The 21,685-nt window shown below is 36.5% G+C and overlaps 1 protein-coding gene across 1 annotated transcript in view; it reads left to right on the plus strand.

The window, feature by feature from the left end:
* The window catches only part of BHLHA15 (basic helix-loop-helix family member a15), a 55,241-nt gene extending 38,368 nt beyond the window's left edge, over positions 1–16,873 (plus strand). Inside the window, exon 2 of the mRNA XM_053694468.1 lies at positions 15,537–16,873. Coding sequence (XP_053550443.1) covers positions 15,604–16,134 — 531 coding nt within the window. The 5' untranslated portion in view covers positions 15,537–15,603 and the 3' untranslated portion in view covers positions 16,135–16,873. The remainder of the gene's footprint in view (positions 1–15,536) is intronic.
* The last annotated feature ends 4,812 nt before the right edge of the window (positions 16,874–21,685 follow it).

Raw genomic sequence — 21,685 nt, forward strand, 5'->3', positions numbered from 1 at the left:
TCATTACCCTTAAAAACACATCCTAATGCAAAGATAAAATACTCTATTTCATTACCCTTAAAAACACATCCTAATGCAAAGATAAAATACTCTATTTCATTACCCTTAAAAACACATCCTAATGCAAAGATAAAATACTCTATTTCATTACCCTTAAAAACACATCCTAATGCAAAGATAAAATACTCTATTTCATTAACCTTAAAAACAAATCCTAATGCACAAAATAAAATACTCTAATTCATTACCCTTAAAACCACATCCTAATGCAAAGATAAAATACTCTAATTCATTACCCTTAAAAACACATCCTAATGCAAAGATAAAATACTCTATTTCATTACCCTTAAAAACACATCCTAATGCAAAGATAAAATACTCTAATTCATTACCCTTAAAAACACATCCTAATGCAAAGATAAAATACTCTAATTCATTACCCTTAAAAACACATCCTAATGCAAAGATAAAATACTCTAATTCATTACCCTTAAAAACACATCCTAATGCAAAGATAAAATACTCTATTTCATTACCCTTAAAAACACATCCTAATGCAAAGATAAAATACTCTATTTCATTACCCTTAAAAACACATCCTAATGCAAAGATAAAATACTCTATTTCATTACCCTTAAAAACACATCCTAATGCAAAGATAAAATACTCTAATTCATTACCCTTAAAAACACATCCTAATGCAAAGATAAAATACTCTAATTCATTACCCTTAAAAACACATCCTAATGCAAAGATAAAATACTCTAATTCATTACCCTTAAAAACACATCCTAATGCACAAAATAAAATACTCTAATTCATTACCCTTAAAACCACATCCTAATGCAAAGATAAAATACTCTAATTCATTACCCTTAAAACCACATCCTAATGCACAAAATAAAATACTCTAATTCATTACCCTTAAAACCACATCCTAATGCACAAAATAAAATACTCTAATTCATTACCCTTAAAACCACATCCTAATGCAAAGATAAAATACTCTAATTCATTACCCTTAAAAACACATCCTAATGCAAAGATAAAATACTCTAATTCATTACCCTTAAAACACATCCTAATGCACAAAATAAAATACTCTAATTCATTACCCTTAAAACCACATCCTAATGCAAAGATAAAATACTCTAATTCATTACCCTTAAAAACACATCCTAATGCACAAAATAAAATACTCTAATTCATTACCCTTAAAACCACATCCTAATGCAAAGATAAAATACTCTAATTCATTACCCTTAAAAACACATCCTAATGCAAAGATAAAATACTCTAATTCATTACCCTTAAAACACATCCTAATGCACAAAATAAAATACTCTAATTCATTACCCTTAAAACCACATCCTAATGCAAAGATAAAATACTCTAATTCATTACCCTTAAAAACACATCCTAATGCAAAGATAAAATACTCTAATTCATTACCCTTAAAACCACATCCTAATGCAAAGATAAAATACTCTAATTCATTACCCTTAAAACCACATCCTAATGCAAAGATAAAATACTCTAATTCATTACCCTTAAAAACACATCCTAATGCAAAGATAAAGTACTCTAATTCATTACCCTTAAAAACACATCCTAATGCAAAGATAAAATACTCTAATTCATTACCCTTAAAAACACATCCTAATGCAAAGATAAAGTACTCTAATTCATTACCCTTAAAAACACATCCTAATGCAAAGATAAAATACTCTAATTCATTACCCTTAAAAACACATCCTAATGCAAAGATAAAATACTCTAATTCATTACCCTTAAAAACACATCCTAATGCAAAGATAAAATACTCTAATTCATTACCCTTAAAAACACATCCTAATGCAAAGATAAAATACTCTAATTCATTACCCTTAAAAACACATCCTAATGCAAAGATAAAATACTCTAATTCATTACCCTTAAAAACACATCCTAATGCAAAGATAAAGTACTCTAATTCATTACCCTTAAAACCACATCCTAATGCAAAGATAAAATACTCTAATTCATTACCCTTAAAAACACATCCTAATGCACAAAATAAAATACTCTATTTCATTAGACTAGAATGTTTTTTTACAGCCATGGCTAACTAATTTGCAAAGGTGCAACACATTCTTCCTGAGCTAAATATATATATAGAACTAGAAATAAATATAAATATATCTAGAAATAGAAACTAGTTTACTTGATGTTTTTATAAAATTCCAAGTAAATTTGTTTACTTGTAGGTGTGGGATTACCTGCATAAAGTCAGCGTCACAGCAGCAATGAGCTGCCAACCAAGAGCATAATACAGCTGCTAAACCAATCAGGGGTGTCACAGCAGCAATGGGCTGCCAACCAAGAGCATAATACAGCTGCTAAACCAATCAGGGGTGTCACAGCAGCAATGGGCTGCCAACCAGGAGTATAATACAGCTGCTAAACCAATCAGGGGTGTCACAGCAGCAATGGGCTGCCAACCAGGAGTATAATACAGCTGCTAAACCAATCAGGGGTGTCACAGCAGCAATGGGCTGCCAACCAGGAGTATAACACAGCTGCTAAACCAATCAGGGGTGTCACAGCAGCAATGGGCTGCCAACCAAGAGCATAATACAGCTGCTAAACCAATCAGGGGTGTCACAGCAGCAACGAGCTGGAAACCAAGAGTATAATACAGCTGCTTAACCAATCAGGGGTGCCACAGCAGCAATGGGCTGCCAACCAAGAGCATAATACAGCTGCTAAACCAATCAGGGGTGTCACAGCAGCAATGATCTGCCAGCCAAGAGTATAATACAGCTGCTTAACCAATCCGGGGTGTCACAGCAGCAATGATCTGCCAGCCAAGAGTATAATACAGCTGCTTAACCAATCCGGGGTGTCACAGCAGCAATGATCTGCCAGCCAAGAGTATAATACAGCTGCTTAACCAATCCGGGGTGTCACAGCAGCAATGATCTGCCAGCCAAGAGTATAATACAGCTGCTTAACCAATCAGGGGTGCCACAGCAGCAATGATCTGCCAGCCAAGAGTATAATACAGCTGCTTAACCAATCCGGGGTGTCACAGCAGCAATGATCTGCCAGCCAAGAGTATAATACAGCTGCTTAACCAATCCGGGGTGTCACAGCAGCAATGATCTGCCAGCCAAGAGTATAATACAGCTGCTTAACCAATCAGGGGTGTCACAGCAGCAATGATCTGCCAGCCAAGAGTATAATACAGCTGCTAAACCAATCAGGGGTGTCACAGCAGCAATGAGCTGCCAACCAAGAGCATAACATGACCTCTGAGCCAATCAGCGGTGCCGCAGCAGTAAGGAACTGCCAACCAAAAGTATAACATAGCCTCTGAGCCAATCAGAGGTGCCACAGTAGCAATAAACTGCCAACCAAAAGCATAATACAGTCTCTGAGCCAATCAGGGGTGTGCTATGTGAGTAGCAACCAATCACTAGCTATGTTTAGCTCAGCATCAGACGTGTATTGCCATTGCAGAGCTAATTTTATGTGATTAACCCTTAAAGGGACATTAAACCCAACATTTTTTTCATTATTCGGATAGAGAATACAATTTTAAACTACTTTCCAATTTACTTCTATCTAATTTGCTTCATTCTTTAGATATCCTTAGTGGAAGGAATAGCAATGCACATGGGTAAGCCAATCACACAAGGCATCTATGTGCAGCTACTAATCTGCAGCTACTTGAGCCTATCTAGATATCCTTTTCAGCTAAGGATATCAAGAGAATGAAGCAAATTATATAGTAGAAGTAAATTAAAAAGTTACTTAAAATTGCACACTCTTTCTAAATCATGAAAGAAAACATTTGAGTTTCATGTCCCTTTAAAAGCTTGTAATGCACCAGTTTCTTATCATCTTAATTTTTTCTTAAGACCGCTTCCTTAACTGGTCCGCTGCCTCTGCGGCTGCGGAAATCAATCCGCCTGATCCTATACGATCTGGTTGATTGACACCCCCTGCTATTGGCCACGAATCTACAGGGGGTGGCATTGCACAATCAGTTCAGCGATGTCTGGCTACAGCTTATTATGTCCACCAGACATTGGTAAATCGACCCCAATGTGTTCCCAAAGGTCCATTTTACTTGTTGGAGAGCTATAAACAATATTTCAAACACTGCAGTCAGATGGCTAAAAACACAGGCACGCTTGTGAGCTCACTTAGAATGCCTTTTTAACAAAGGATACCAAAAGAAAAATTAATAATAGAAGTAAATTGGAAACTTGTTTAAAATGCCATTCTCTATCCAATCAATGTAAGTTTAATTTTGAGACATTAAACCTGCAATAATAAATATGATTGCAGTATTGTGTCTATATAAGTATGTGTTTGACACCTGCAATGAAACAGAGGTATTCCAGCCCCTCAGGAACAATTACATTTTGCATTACTTTTGATCTTTTTAAATTTAACAACTGTCTCCTCTTGAAAACCAGTTTTATCCTGTTTCAAGTGGCATTTCTCACCTGTTTGAGAAGCTCCGTTTCAATGTTTACGTTGTGTGCATGCTCAGAAAACCCTGTTGGCTTTGTGGTTTAATAATAAGATAAAGGACTCTCTTCAATTATGAAACTTGTACTCAGCATAAATATGATCATCACACTGTTCATTTATGATTACATTAAATGTTTGCATTTTTAAATATATTACGTAAAGAGACAGTCAACTCAAAAGTAACCTTTCTTGATTCAGATAGGGCATGCAATTTTAAACTACTTTTTAATTTAATGTTATCGTCAAATTTGCTTTGCTCTCTTGGTATTCTTTTTTGAAAGCTAAACCTAGGTAGGCTGATTTGTAAACTTTTGGAGACCGCCTCTTATCTCAGTGCATTTTGGCAGGATTTCACAGCATTATGCTCACTCCTGTGGAATAACTTATGAGAGGACACTGATTGGCTAAAATGCAAGTCTGTCAAAGAACGATAAGAGAGATAAGGGGGCAGTCTGCAGAGGCTTAGATACAAGGTAATCACAGAGGTACAAAGTGTATTAATGTAATGTGTTGGTTATGCAGAACTAGGGAATGGGTAACTAAGGGGTGCACAAGTAAAATTAAACATTAATATAGAACATACAATTATAAACGTTCCAGTTTACTTGCGCTTTATTGCTTTGTTGTCTTGGTATACATTGCTGACGAGTATACCTAGGTAGGCGCAAGAGTGTGTACGTTTGAGCAGTGCATGTGTAACATTGCTACAAACATTGTTGCAAACTTTGGTGTCATAGAGCATTGTTTATCAACCGCAATCCTCAAGAACCCCCAACAGGCCAGGTTTTCTTTATAGCTGAACTAGAGCACAGGTGAAATAATCAGCTGATCAGTAACCATGGTTACTAAACGGCTCTCACCCATCAGCTGATTACTTCACCTGTGCACTGGTTCAGCTATAATGAAAACCTGGCCTGTTGAGAAACAATGCCATAGAGTACTAAAGACACGTTCACGCTCCTTAGCTCCTATGAGCCTACTAAGGTTTACTCTTCAACAAAGGATACCAAGAGCACAAAGTACATTTGAAGTAAACTGGAAAGTAGTTTTTTAAAATTGAATGCTCTATATAAATAATGAAAGTTTATAGGGATATGAAACCCAAAAAATGTCTTCTGTGATTCAGACAGAGCTTACAATTTTTTAAAAAGTTTACTTGTTTTATTAAAATTGCTTTGTTCCTACGGTATTCTTTGTTGAAGAAATATCTAGGTAGACACCTGGAGCACTACATGACAGGAACCGTTGCCATATAGTGCTCTAGACACATGCACACGCCTTAGTTTACCTCCCTGATTTTCAACAAAAGATACCAAAGGAACAAAGAAAGTTTAATAATAGAAGTTCATTAGAAAGTTGTTTAAAATTGCAAACTCTATCTGAATCATGAAAGAAAAATTCTGTTTCATGCCCCTTTAATATTTTATTTACTATCCCTTTAAATTCTGTAAAAAAAACCCCATTAATTATAAACAATGAAAAACATTTGCAGTGTCATTTTTTTTATTTATTTCTTCTGTAATATAAATCTGATGATTATAATTTTTTTCGCCGCTCTTAGGGCCACTAGAGATCAGAACCCTGACTCTCCTATATGCAAGATAGCGATTGCTTGATATATTCAGGAGTTTAATTGTATCGTCCTTTTCGAAAAGGGCAATCTTCCTCAAGTCATTCAGAACTAATCAATGGTGCCAGACTAGGGGGCCGATTTATCAATGTGCGGGCGGACATGATCCGCTGTAGCGTATGCAAGACTAGGGGGCCGATTTATCAATGTGCGGGCGGACATGAACCGCTGTAGCGTATGCAAGACTAGGGGGCCGATTTATCAATGTGCGGGCGGACATGATCCGCTGTAGCGTATGCCAGACTAGGGGGCCGATTTATCAATGTGCGGGCGGACATGATCCGCTGTAGCGTATGCCAGACTAGGGGGCCGATTTATCAATGTGCGGGCGGACATGATCCGCTGTAGCGTATGCCAGACTAGGGGGCCGATTTATCAATGTGCGGGCGGACATGATCCACTGTAGCGTATGCCAGACTAGGGGGTCGATTTATCAATGTGCGGGCGGACATGATCCGCTGTAGCGTATGCCAGACTAGGGGGCCGATTTATCAATGTGCGGGCGGACATGATCCGCTGTAGCATATGCCAGACTAGGGGGCTGATTTATCAATGTGCAGGCGGACATGATCCGCTGTAGCGTATCATGTCCGCCCCACATCGATAAAAGCAGACAGCATAGGCTGTCAGCATTTATCATTGCACAAGTAATTTGTGTGAAATGCTTGTTCAATGCCGCCCCTGCACATTCACGGCCAATTGGCCAGTAGAGGTGGTGGACGAGTTAAGAAGCGACGGTCATAAGACCACTACTTCTTAACTCCTGATTCCGGCAGGCTCGCGCGGAATAAGCAGCATTGACTGCTTGATAAATTGGCCCCTAGTCATCAGAAGCCATACTGAAGTGTGCCCACAGGCCAAAATATGTAAATGAGATGACTCTAGAGTCATTCACTGGCTGTTCATGTTTGTGAAGTAATCTGCTAATCATTGTGAAGTCATCACACAGAATTATTTACCTTAGCTGATGACTTTACTTCCTAATGATGTCTGATGATGTGCACATTACTTCTAAGCTAGTTTGCTGACCATCATATGACTCCAGGGTGGTCTCTAAAGTAATCCTGTTTGTCTTGGGTGGTCACTGATTGGCCACAGCAAAGGAGATAAGATAAAGAACACGCCAGAGGCTTTTTATCAAATTGTGTGTTTCTGGATTGCAAAACAATGCAAATGTTGCTAACAAAATAACAGATTAAAAACATTTAAATGCAACAAATGATTTAGCGACATAATATCTCACACACATCAAACTAGAACCTCCAGCAAAGCAGAATAACAATAATTATAACTGCAACAATTGGGACAAAGCTGCTTATGCAAATGTTTGTAGATGTTAAAGGGACAGTGTGCTGTAAAATTGTTTTTCCTTTAATGCGTTTCCAATGACTTGTTATATCAGCAGCAGAGTATAAAATATATGAAAAATTGCTTGTTTGGGTTTATTTTAGTATATGAAATAGCTAGTTTTGTTCTTAGAAACCACAACCCATTAAAATAGGATGTTCTTACAGGGAAATCAGATCTATTCATTTTATCACTTCTTGTATAGACACATATTTCCTGCTGCACTATTATGTAGAGGGGAATTTATTTTATTTATTTTGCCCCCCCCCGTCATGGCCTGCACATATACCTGCTAGCACTAATACAGTTTATACCCTCCCTGGTATTATATATCACAGCTCATGACTTCCCCTTACCTGACATCTGACTACACACTGCTAACCTTCAGTGTATATTGAGTCCTATAAGACAAAAATAAAAGAGGCACCCTTGGTGCAAATAACTCAAGATATTCAAGTGGAGCAATAGCGTGGTGATAGCAATTAGGTACTCACAAACAGAAGTGCACATCCAGTGCAATAAAACACAAACCGAGGCTTCAGAGCCGCTCGGCTGACTCGAATAATCCAACAGGGCAGCTGGGCCACAAAGGAGCTTGTCTCCAGTGATGTCACAGCTTCCAGTATCGACAAGAGAATACGGCCCAATGAGGAGGAAGCACTTACGATAAGTCTACAAAATGTATACTCCAAGTGGAAATTCGAGTAATGAATGAAGAGCAAGGTTCAAAAAAGAAAAGTAGATTTATTAAAATATGTTTAAAAATGTTGCATAGCAACGCGTTTCTCTGTGCAAATCGCCGTTTCATCAGGCTATATGCTACCTACTATAACCTTGCTCTATTTAAAAACCTCAGCTGGCCAATCAAAGCGTCTGTAAACTACACACCCACATGCTCGAAATTATTCTATACCTATTGGACAGTGGGATCAGTGGTGTTGTCCCATCAACCTATTAGGAGAGTGAATAATAAACAGAAGCCATATGTAAAATAACAACCAACAATCAACGATAGTATACATAATAACTAAATTAATTCTATACATGTGTAATTATAAAGTGCATAATGATCAACTCGTGACATATCTTACAAGTGAAATAGTAAACATCTAAATGACTTCTTATACAAAACCGCTATAAAATAGATAACATCTAATATAAATATAAAGTGCATAACAATCATGATGATCGATTTGTGACATATATTGCAAGTGAACAAGTATACATCATTATCAAAAGATGATATAGAACCGTGATGCATACTACAAATAAATGAACTAATTATTAATTAAAACATATAATACTTGCAATTAATAAACAAATAATATAAATGTAAAGACAACCAATAGGCATTGTGAAAAAGAAAATAGTGTTTGTTTTGCATCCCTAAATATCACAGATGCAAATCAACAAATAATCTATACCAAACTGTTATCCATAACATATACAAATGTAACTACTGTATGTATATATACATATTAAAATGATCAAAAAATGTATAAATAACATGTGCTAAATAAACTGAACACAAATAAACTGATAAACACAAATTGGTGAAGTTCATATATAAACAAATTAAAAATGCATATCTATATAGAATTAATTGAATGATCCTACAATCAAGAATAAATAATGCTGGATAGCGAAAGCCCCTATCTTTTAATACAAGAGTTCCCAACATGAAAGGGGAATAAAATAAACCCTACAAGATGACTACACATATCAGACCCTCAAGAAAGAAAATATTCATGAGACAAAAACAGAGGTATTATCCCACTATAGGTTTTGTTAAAACGCAGCTAAATCCACATTCATATTAAGTCCCAAAGGATACAAAGTCTTTAATTTGTGGATCCAGTAGGTTTCCCTCTACCTAAGTCTCCTGAATGTGTTGTAAAGATATGATACGGGGACACCTTCAAAAGGTGTAATGATATAACAATTAGGGTTACCATTATGTTTTGTGTGGCAATGTTTAATCACACTATGTGATTTTTTGTTATTAATAATACTGCAATAGTGTTATTATTATTATTATCGGTTATTTGTAGAGCGCCAACAGATTCCGCAGCGCTAGTGTTCAGACCATCTGTGGTTGAGGCGCCCAATTGTGCGGCCAACATATTGAATTCCACATTCACAAGATAGCAAATAAATCACATAGGCCTCTATTTAACAAAGCAATACGCTCTCCGTATTCAGCATTGCACCAGCAGCTCACAAGAGCTGCTGGTGCAACGTCGCCCCCTGCTGATTCGGGGGCCAATAGGCCGCCAGCAGGGAGGTGTCAATCAACCCGATCGTACTCGTATTTGTGACCGCTGCTTCATAAGTGCTGTTTCTGGCGAGTCTGAAGACTCGCAAGAAACACGGGCCGTCAAGCTCCTTTGGGAGCTTGATAGATAGACCCCCATGTGTGAAGCACAAGTCAGTAGACTTTGAATTTGGTAACTTTTCTCATTTATATGGGAATGGAAGGATGTACTGCCATGTCCAATGTGGTCACACAATATTTTGTATTGTATTGTGGTTTGCTGCTAACCTTCAGTGTAACAAATGAGCACACATACCTGCTAGAACTAATATGAATTCTACCCTTCCTGGTATTATATATCACATCACATGGCTTTCCCTTACATGACACCTTAGTACACACTTATAACCTCCAGTGTAACAGATGAGCACACATACCTGCTACCAGTGTAACAGATGAGCACACATACCTGCTAGCACTAATACAGATTATACCCTCCCTGGTATTATATATCACATCTCATGGCTTTCCCTTACCTGACACCTGACTACACACTGCTAACCTTCAGTGTAACAGATGAGCACACATACCTGCTAGCACTAATACAGATTCTACCCTCCCTGGTATTATATATCACATCACATGGCTTCCCCTTACCTGACACCTGACTACACACTGCTAACCTTCAGTGTAACAGATGAGCACACATACCTGCTAGCACTAATACAGATTCTACCCTCCCTGGTATAATATATCACATCTCATGGCTTCCCCTTACCTGACACCTAACTACACACTGCTAGCCTTCAGTGTAACAGATGAGCACACATACCTGCTAGCACTAAAACAGATTATACCCTCTCTGGTATTATATATAACATCTCATGACTTCCCCTTACCTGACTACACACTGCTAACCTTTAGTGTAACAGATGAGCACACATACCTGCTAGCACTAATACAGATTATACCCTCCCAGGTATTATATATCACATCTCATGGCTTCCCCTTACCTGACACCTGAGTACACACTGCTAACCTTCAGTGTAACAGATGAGCACACATACCTGCTAGCACTAATACAGATTATACCCTCCCTGGTATTATATATCAAATCTCATAGCATCACCTTACCAGACACCTGACTACACACTGCTAACCTTCAGTGTAACAGATGAGCACACATATCTGCTAGCACTAATACAGATTATACCCTCCCTGGTGTTATATATCACATGACTTCTCCCCACCTGACTACACACTGCTAACCTTCAGTGTAAAAGATAAGCACACACACATTCTAGCACTAATACAGATTCTAACCTCCTTGGTATTATATATAACATCTCATGGCTTCCCCTTACCTGACACCTGACTACACACTGCTAACCTTCAGTGTAACAGATGAGCACACATACCTACTAGCACTATTACAGATTATACCCTCCCTGGTATTATATATCACATCTCATGGCTTCCCCTTACCTGACACATGACTACACACTGCTAAGCTTCAGTGTAACAGATAAGCACACATACATTCTAGCACTTATAAAGATTCTACCCTCCCTGGTATTATATATCACATCTCATGGCTTCCCCTTATCTGACACCTGACTACACACTGCTAACCTTCAGTGTAACAGATAAGCACACATACCTGCTAGCACTAATACAGATTATACCCTCCCTGGTGTTATATATCACATGACTTCTCCCCACCTGACTACACACTGCTAACCTTCAGTGTAACAGATAAGCACACACACATTGTAGCACTAATACAGATTCTAACCTCCTTGGTATTATATATAACATCTCATGGCTTCCCCTTACCTGACACCTGACTACACACTGCTAACCTTCAGTGTAACAGATGAGCACACATACCTGCTAGCACTAATACAGATTCTAGCCTCCCTGGTGTTATATATCACATCTCATGGCTTCCCCTTACCTGACACCTGACTACACACTACTAACCTTCAGTGTAACAGATGAGCACACATACCTGCTAGCACTAATACAGATTATACCCTCCCTGGTATTATATATCCCATCTCATGGCTTTCCCTTACCTGACACCTGACTACACACTGCTAATCTTCAGTGTAACAGATGAGCACACATACCTGCTAGCACTTATACAGAGTATACCCTCCCTGGTGTTATATATCACATGACTTCTCCCCACCTGACTACACACTGCTAATCTTCAGTGTAACAGATGAGCACACATACCTGCTAGCACTTATACAGAGTATACCCTCCCTGGTGTTATATATCACATGACTTCTCCCCACCTGACTACACACTGCTAATCTTCAGTGTAACAGATGAGCACACATACCTGCTAGCACTAATACAGATTATACCCTCCCTGGTGTTATATATCACATGACTTCTCCCCACCTGACTACACACTGCTAACCTTCAGTGTAACAGATAAGCACACATACATTCTAGCACTAATAAAGATTCTACCCTCCCTGGTATTATATATCACATCTCATGGCTTCCCCTTATCTGACACCTGACTACACACTGCTAACCTTCAGTGTAACAGATAAGCACACATACCTGCTAGCACTAATACAGGTTATACCCTCCCTGGTGTTATATATCACATGACTTCTCCCCACCTGACTACACACTGCTAACCTTCAGTGTAACAGATAAGCACACATACCTGCTAGCACTAATACAGATTATACCCTCCCTGGTGTTATATATCACATGACTTCTCCCCACCTGACTACACACTGCTAACCTTCAGTGTAACAGATAAGCACACACACATTGTAGCACTAATACAGATTCTAACCTCCTTGGTATTATATATAACATCTCATGGCTTCCCCTTACCTGACACCTGACTACACACTGCTAACCTTCAGTGTAACAGATGAGCACACATACCTGCTAGCACTAATACAGATTATACCCTCCCTGGTATTATATATCCCATCTAATGGCTTTCCCTTACCTGACACCTGACTACACACTGCTAATCTTCAGTGTAACAGATGAGCACACATACCTGCTAGCACTTATACAGATTATACCCTCCCTGGTGTTATATATCACATGACTTCTCCCCACCTGACTACACACTGCTAATTTTCAGTGTAACAGATGAGCACACATACCTGCTAGCACTAATACAGATTATACCCTCCCTGGTGTTATATATCACATGACTTCTCCCCACCTGACTACACACTGCTAACCTTCAGTGTAACAGATGAGCACACATACCTGCTAGCACTAATACAGATTATACCCTCCCTGGTATTATATATCACATCTGATGACTTCCCCTTACCTGACACCTGACTACACACTGCTAACCTTCAGTGTAACAGATGAGCACACATACCTGCTAGCACTAATACAGATTATACCCTCCCTGGTGTTATATATCACATGACTTCTCCCCACCTGACTACACACTGCTAACCTTCAGTGTAACAGATAAGCACACATACATTCTAGCACTAATAACGATTCTACCCTCCCTGGTATTATATATCACATCTCATGGCTTCCCCTTATCTGACACCTGACTACACACACTGAGTAAGACCAGAGCCAGACGTCACCATACCAGGCTCCTCCTCCCCTCGTCGATGCAAAACTGCAGTGCTGGCTTAGTCTGTGAGCTGCGAGGAGCTTGTTTAGTTAGCTTAGTTTAAACAGTTAGTTTAAAGGTTAAAACTTATTAAGCAGGCAGCCTTTTTGCAGATACATTGGTAGATGGTGGGAGGCTATCTGGAGACTGGACTGGAGTGCTCTGTGTGCTTTAAAAAAAAAAAGGAAAAGTGTTTGTCATTATTTAATTGAAATTGAATTAATACTTGGTGGATGGTGGGATAGGAGACGACCTGGAGTGCTCTGTCACTGTGCTCAGACAACAGGCAGAGCGTTTTTATTTGCATAATAATGGCAAGTTGCATTATTCTATAAATTGATATTCAAACTCAAAGTATAATACTTGGTTGGTGGATGGTGGGATAGGAGACTGGAGTGCTCCCTGCTCTCTGCTGTAAAAAAAAGGCAGAGCGTTTGTCATTATTTAATTGTATTGTGAACCCCTATTTGAATAACCCAGGAGCCGCTATTGAGTGGACTCATCTGTTAAACAAAGGGTCAAAAATTAAGGCAGTTTATTATATGTTATTTTTTAAATTTTATCTCACAGGTATATTTTACAACTTTGATGTGAAAGTTTATTTCTCACACCTCTATGTTTGATTTTCTTTGTATTGCCTCAATAAAAAAAAAATATATAGGAAAAAAGTTTCCCTTAAAGGGGCATTAAACCCAATTTTTTTCTTTCATGATTCAGATAGAGGGTACAATTTTATACAACATTCCAATTTACTTCTATTATCTAATTTACTTCATTCTTTAGATATCCTTTGTTGACGAAATAGCAGTGCACATGGGTGAGCCAATCACACGAGGCATCTATGTGCAGCCACCAATCAGCAGCTTCTGAGCATATCTAGATATGCTTTTTAGCAAAGAATATCAAAATAATGAAGCAAATTAGATAATCAAAGTAAATTAGAAAGTTGCTTAAAATTGCATGCTCTTTCTAAATCACAAAGGAAAAAAATGTTGGTTTCATGTCCCTTTAATGAATTTAACTTTAAATACGACTCATAGTAACAACATTTGATACAAATGCACCTGTTTAGTTGCCTAATGAGAAATTAACATTGAACTGTTTTTTGGCAATAATTTGCTGATCTGTGTTTAACTGCTTAGGGGTTCTTATGACCACAAAAACACATTGGAGGGCCAGATGTGTTTTCTTCAGGTATATTGATGTCCATCCTACAGGATCCATAAAACTGACCATGCAACATGTTACATAGTAATTGCTTGGTCATTGCAGAAGCTCATTTATGTCTATCTCTATTTGGTTACAGAAAAGAAGAACAAATAAACATACTGACGAGCCTTTTAAAGGGTATGCCCATGGACTGCAATCCAATGCAAATTATGCTTACAAAATTACTTTACTACCCATTCCCCAGCTTTACAAAACCTGGTAATCAACATTGTTATATACTTTATAAACTCTAAGTTTGCCTGTTTCTAAGCCCCAGCCAGGCCACCCCTTATCTCAGTGTTTTTTATTAGCTTTTTAAATCTTGCACAACAGCCAGACAGTGTTAGTTCATGTGTGCCATATAGATAACATAGTGCTCACTCCCATGGAGAATGATAATAGTTATACAAGAACCAGCACTGATTGGCTAAAATGCAAGATTGTAACAAGCACTGAAATAAGGGGCAGTCTGCAGAGACTTAGTTACAGGTAACCATAGAGGTAAAAAGTATATTAACAAAATAGTGTTAGGTAAGCAGAACTGGGGAATGGGTAATAAAGGGATTATCTATCTTTTTAAACAATAACAATTTTCAAGTAGCCTTTAAACTCACAATCCTACATATTTAAAAGGTGGATCAAACCCACATTATTTCTTTCATGGTTCAGAAGGAGCATTTAGCTTTAAAAACTTTTAAAATAACTTTTAAATAAAATAGTGTAACCCTCTTTTATGCAAAATATATGTTATCCATTTGCCACTGTCCCTTTAAGCCACACAGAACCATGGCTATTATCTTTGAATTATTCAGCCTTTGTACAATGAATATAGTTAGTTTTTCATTGACTTTTTGGGGAAAGGAGTTATTGAATAGTAAAAACCTCATTGATATGCTTTTATTTTTTTAACCATATTCTAATACTCTTCTGTATTTCCACAGCTTTTTAATGATCACAACGAAAGGATTTTTTTGTGGAAATACATTTGGTTTCCTCTTCTGTTAAATCATGAAAACCAAGACTAGGGCAGCTAAACGAAGGCTGGTGGTTGATTTGGAAGATGATTTCCTGGAACAACCAACATCAAGCGAAGATGACAACGAAAAATGTTATGTGTATAAAGAAAAAAGTAAATTGAAAAACCAAGATGGCGTTAAAAATACAAGCAAAAAGAAAAAGCAGTCAGGGAACGGGAAAGAACACAGCGTTCGAAGACTAGAAAGTAATGAACGGGAGAGACAGCGAATGCATAAACTGAACAACGCGTTTCAAGCGCTCAGGGAAGTCATCCCCCACGTGAGAGCTGAGAAGAAATTATCTAAAATTGAGACTCTAACTTTAGCAAAAAACTATATAAATACTCTAACTGCTACCATTCTTAATATGTCTAGCGGACGTTTGCCTGCTGTTCCGCCAACCCGTTCTCAAAATGGAGGAAAACTTTATCAGCATTATCAACAGCAGCATGGAGAAGAAGACAATGATGAACATTTAGAAAAATACTCCACTCAAATTCACAGCTTTAGACAAGGCAGTTGACATAAGCAATAGCCTGACTGATGGTTACATTTTTATTTTGCTTATTACTGTATATGTGCTATGAGGAAGGCAGATTTTGGCAGTTCCATAATTATTGTTTTAAATAAATTGAGATATGGTGTAATGAATGGGGTGCAATGTAATAGTACTTGGGGTGATTAATGTCTTGACTTAGTATAATATATGTTGTGTGGTAAGAGTAAATAACCAAGTATTTATTTTTTTAATATATAAAAAGAACAGTAAATTAAAGGGATATTGTTACATTGCATTGTAAAATAACTTTTTTATAAAACAACATTTTTTCTTTTGAAATATAATAATGTGATTTTTTTAGTAGCTTACAAAACCCAGAATGTCGCTTAAAGAAATATAAAAGTCAGAATGAAACTTTCATGATTCAGCTAGAGAATTCAGTTTTAAGAGACATATTAATTTACTTCTATTGTCAAATTCACTTTGTTCTTTAGGTGTTCTTTGTTTAAAGACAAACCCAGATAGGCTCAAATGCAGCAATGCACTACTGGGCGCTAGCTGATAATTGGTGGCTACACACAGCCTTTTGTTATTGGCTCGCCAGATATGTTCAGCTAGGTCCCAGGAGAGCAATGCTGCTCTGGAGCTGATTTTAAACTATGTGTTTAGCAATTTCTTTTTTTTACATGTGTATGTCCCTTTAATAGAAATAAGCTTTATCTGTACCTAGGTTTACAGTGCAAACTCCTGCTGACCTAAAAAGTGACATTAAAGTTGTTTTTATAAATAGGTATATATAAAAATATTAAACACTGCATTGCAAAAAATCTGTGTACAAAATAAATATAATTTTGTAATTAAAATTTGCATTGTCCAAGAACATATTTCTCTAGAATGTATTTACCAGATTTCCTTTGAGACAGAGTTCAGATATATATCACAGAAAAGGGGCAAAATAAATACACATTGTTTATATATATATATATTTGCAAGTCATGATTAAACATTTTATGTAGAATATGTGAGTTTAATGTCCTTTAAGTATTTTTTAAACGATTAACAAATGTTTTTAAAATCTCTGTATATTTCAAATTCTCTAGTTAAAACCAAAGTGGTCACAAGGTTCTTTGACAAAAAAAAAGTTTTAACATGACAAGTAACCTGTGTATAAATCCAGATATTCATTGTGTTGGCAGTATGTGACTCCTACTCATACTTTGTAACCCTTTCTACTCAAATACCTGAAAACAAGAAAAATAATTTAATTGAATATTAATATAAATGATGGTTTTTACTATAAATACTTTACATTACAATGTTCTTCACTAAGAATAAAATGTTCTTTGTATTTCTAAATATTTATATATATATATTTATATCTGTATATATACATATATCTATACCTGTATATATTAATAAAGATATATTGGTCTATTTTACAAAAATACATCATATATATATAATTTAAAAATAAAAGGGACATTTTATCCGATGTGAAAAATGTGGAATGTGAAAAGTTTTTTACTCACTTCGGGTTAGCGCTTTAGCTATAATGCGTCGGGTTAGCGCGCAAGCTTTTTTTTTAAGTTGCGCTCTCCATCGAGGTCGCAATATCTGAAATTCTATAGCGAAACCCAACGCGCGCTAAATTTTTGCTTTCAACTTGTAATACACTTACTTTCTCCGAGCGCGTTACAAGTTTACTTTCAGCAGTATTAGCGCTCAAGCGTGAGCACTTAATAACGCTCCACTTGTAATCTAGCCCTTTTTAACCCTTTTGTTCTTGCAATAGTACAATATTGTGATGTTTAGTTCATATTTTACTATTGCTTGTTCATTCCCTTTTTGGCTTCCTGTTTTATAGCTCTGTCTCTGTGATCGTCTTCTCTGTAATCAAGAAGAGAAGTACTTTATACTTTGACTGCTAGGGTTGTTTGAGGGTTGGAGGTGACAAATCCTGGTTAAGGACGTTTGTATTTGCTATGCACACCCAGTTCTTATTAATGTTATGGTTGGACAAAGGTTTTGACACATTCATTCAAAATAACAAATATTTGTTTTTAAATGTTAACTTTTTTTATATCAAATGCATAATTGGTAACATTTGAAAACAATTTCCAGGAATACTTGATCACACCTGTTAACTGTTTTCATAGCTCCGCCTACTCTGCTTCAACCAAAACCGCCCAAAGCAAACTACACACAATATGCATAAAATATTAAATGTTGTATTAGTCCATCTATTCTGCAAACTGCAGGAGACTCAGATGCTGTAACATTCACATAAATATATACATCTGTTAGCGCGGCGGAATCTGTTGGCGCTCTACAAATAACCGATAATAATAATAACAACATATGAATGGCAAAGACATCATGGTAACACAAGACAGGAGGTCACATTTGGGGGTTGCTTTTTTTTTTTTAGACTCCTCCAGTAAGAACTGGAAGTTCACATGGCAGACTTCACAAGCCTAACCCTGCTACCTAACTGCCTTTAATTGGATTGAGCAGCTGTGATCATATAATAAACTATCAAAACAATGGAGATTTTGCTAACAAAATGACAGCGGATAGTTGTGCTTGTTTCAGCATAAACAATACTCAAAGAAAGTCTAACTAATATTAATTTTTTTTTACGTTGATTCTAATAAACTTTATGTTAAAGGGACAGTATACACTCATTTTCATATAACTGCATGTAATAGACACTACTATAAAGAATAAGATTCACAGATACTGATATAAAAATCCATCATAAAATGGTTTAAAAACTTACTTAGAAGCTTTCAGTTTAGCTCTGTTGAAAAGGCAGTTGGAAAGCTTCTTTTGCATATGAAAAGACCCTTTACACAAACAGGAGCAAGCTGGAGAAGGTAGCTGAAGGTATTCAAATAAAACTTTGGGGCTTGGTTAGGAGTCTGAAAATCAGAGCAATGTTATTTAAAAATAAGCAAAATTATACATTTTTTTTAAAAAAAAACTTTATGGGCTTTATAAATAGATCATCTACAAAATATTTATGCAAAGAAAATATGAGTGTATAATGGCCCTTTAAGTCTGTAGGGCTTACACTCTATATTTATATGTTAAAGGATTACTTTCTGTTATAATTTTTAAGCTAAACAACTAACATATTAAAGTTAATAAACATTAATTAAAACCTACTGACCTATTATTTTCTCCAAAACGAAGTTTCATAACGTTCTAAAAGTTATATCTTTTATTCGCCGATGATGTCACGTTATCCTGCCCACTATTTTCAGCACTGCATGTTCAAAATACTTAAACCAATAACTTTGTGTTTAAAGCGCCATTTTGAAACCTAGGTACTGTAAACGGATTGGTACAGAGCAAAGGATATCCACGGAGTGGGTTTGGAAAACAATTAAATTTGCAGACAAGATTTCTGATATACGGTAGAGATATGTTAATGAAATGCTATTGATAAAAAGCGTATTTGGGGTAGTTAGTTAGTAACAGGCATAGAACATATTTACTTACAGTGGCCCTTTAACATTCATTCTATTAAAAAATTCAGTGGGTATAGTGAGAATTAAAGGGAATACAGTTTAAATGTCAAAAACAGATCTTCCCCCATGTTTAAAGTACCCTGAATATTAACTTTGAATTTGGTAGTGAGATCTAGATCTGTGCAGGTTTCAGATACCTCCAAATGCAAAAGAAGGCGGCTGCTTTGCACTCGCCAGTGCCAATGAACAGCGTCACAGGTCAGCTGATGCATTTTAACCAATGGCTATGGTCACAGCTGGATGACCTGCCCATTGTATTAATATATTTTTAAGAGCATAAACCATTTCTGATTACTCTAAAATAACAATGACACTGTACAATTCCTCCATCACATTGGTAGAAGATTATTACTGTGTCTTGCACAACATGTTGTCAACAATAACATTTAGTCGACACTTCATAAATAGGTTTCAATTACAATTATTAACCCCACTGGCTCTCAAGCTAGACTCCTTGATGCTAAGAGACTCATGTTAGGGGATGGTAAAATACATCAGCACTTGCTGATTGGTGGCTACATTTAGTAACTCTAAATAATAATTTCTAGGATTGTCATGCTCAATGTGGAAAATCAGAAACCCAGAGGCTTATAAATATATCAGTATAGTATAGCTATTTGTTATTAGATCTTGCATTAAATTGGAGACAGTTTGATTCAACATACAAAATCTGAAACAAACTTTCACCTAGATTACGAGTTTTGCGTTGCGGCTTTTAACGCTGAAAAATGGCAATTTCAGCGTAATGGCCAGGAACGAATATTACGAGTCGTGTCGGTATAGCTATGCCGCAGGCATTGTAGCCTGTAACGCAACGTCAATCCCACACTAAAAAAAAATACATTTTTGTGTGGGATTTCCATAGCGCCGGTATTACAGGTTGTGCAGTGAGGCTGAAATGCTTGCATTACAGTCTATACCGACACGATCCATACCGCCATCTGAGAGCAGTAGTTTGTGTAAAACCTATCACTACGAAAAAAATAAAAAAAAATCTAAATTCCAACTAAAAAAACCCAAATCCTACGAAAAATTTCAAAAATCTAAGTTTACCAAAAATAATAAACACTAAAATCACGAAAAATATAAACACTAAGATTACAAAAAAATAAACGAAATTATCAAAAATAAAAACAATTACACCTAATCTAATAGCCCAATAAAAATAAAAAAGACCTCCCAAAATAAAAACAACAATAAAAGGGATTTTTGTAGGGCATTGCCCTAAAGAAATCAGCCAATTTACCTGTAAATAAATACAAAGTCCCCCCAAAAGTAAAACCCAACACCCAGCCAATCCCCAAAATAAAAAACTAACCCTAAAAAAACCTAAGCTACCCATTGCCCCTAAAGGGGCATTTGTATAGGCATTGCCCTTAAAAGGGCATTTAGCTCTTTTGCATTTCCCTTAAAAGGGCATTTAGCTTTTTTTCAAGTGCCCTTCCCTAATCTAAAAAAAAAAACACCCAAAAAAAATCTAACACTAACCCCAGAAGATCTACTCACGGTTTCTGAAGTCCGGACATCCAGGCGGCTTAGGTTGCTTAGAATTTTGTTAGAGTTAGGTTTTTTTATTTTTATAGGGCTATTAGATTAGGTGTAATTATTTTTATTTTGGATAATTTCGTTTGTTATTTTTCGTGATTTAGTGTTTGTTATTTTTTGTAATTTAGTATTTGTTATTTTTTGTAATTTTAGATTACATTTTTGTTAGTAGTGTTAGGTTTTTTTAATGTGTAATTTAGTTTATTTAATTTGTAGTTATTTTAATTTTAGTATAATAGTTGTTAGGTTAATTTATAGTTTAAATTTAGGTTTTTTTAATTTCACAGGTAAGTTTTTATTTATTATAAGACAGGGATCTTGTAATTTTAATTTAAAGGTAGGGGGTTGTTAGGTTTAGGGATTAATTGTTTAATTTAGTTGTTTGCGATGCGGGGGGCTGGCGGTTTAGGGGTTAATAGGTTTATTTAGTGGCAGTGATGTGGGAGGCCAGAGGTTTAGGGGTTAATAACTTTATTTAGTGGTGGCGATTTCGGGGA

Source organism: Bombina bombina, chromosome 11, assembly GCF_027579735.1.
Source record: "Bombina bombina isolate aBomBom1 chromosome 11, aBomBom1.pri, whole genome shotgun sequence".
Taxonomy (NCBI): domain Eukaryota; kingdom Metazoa; phylum Chordata; class Amphibia; order Anura; family Bombinatoridae; genus Bombina; species Bombina bombina.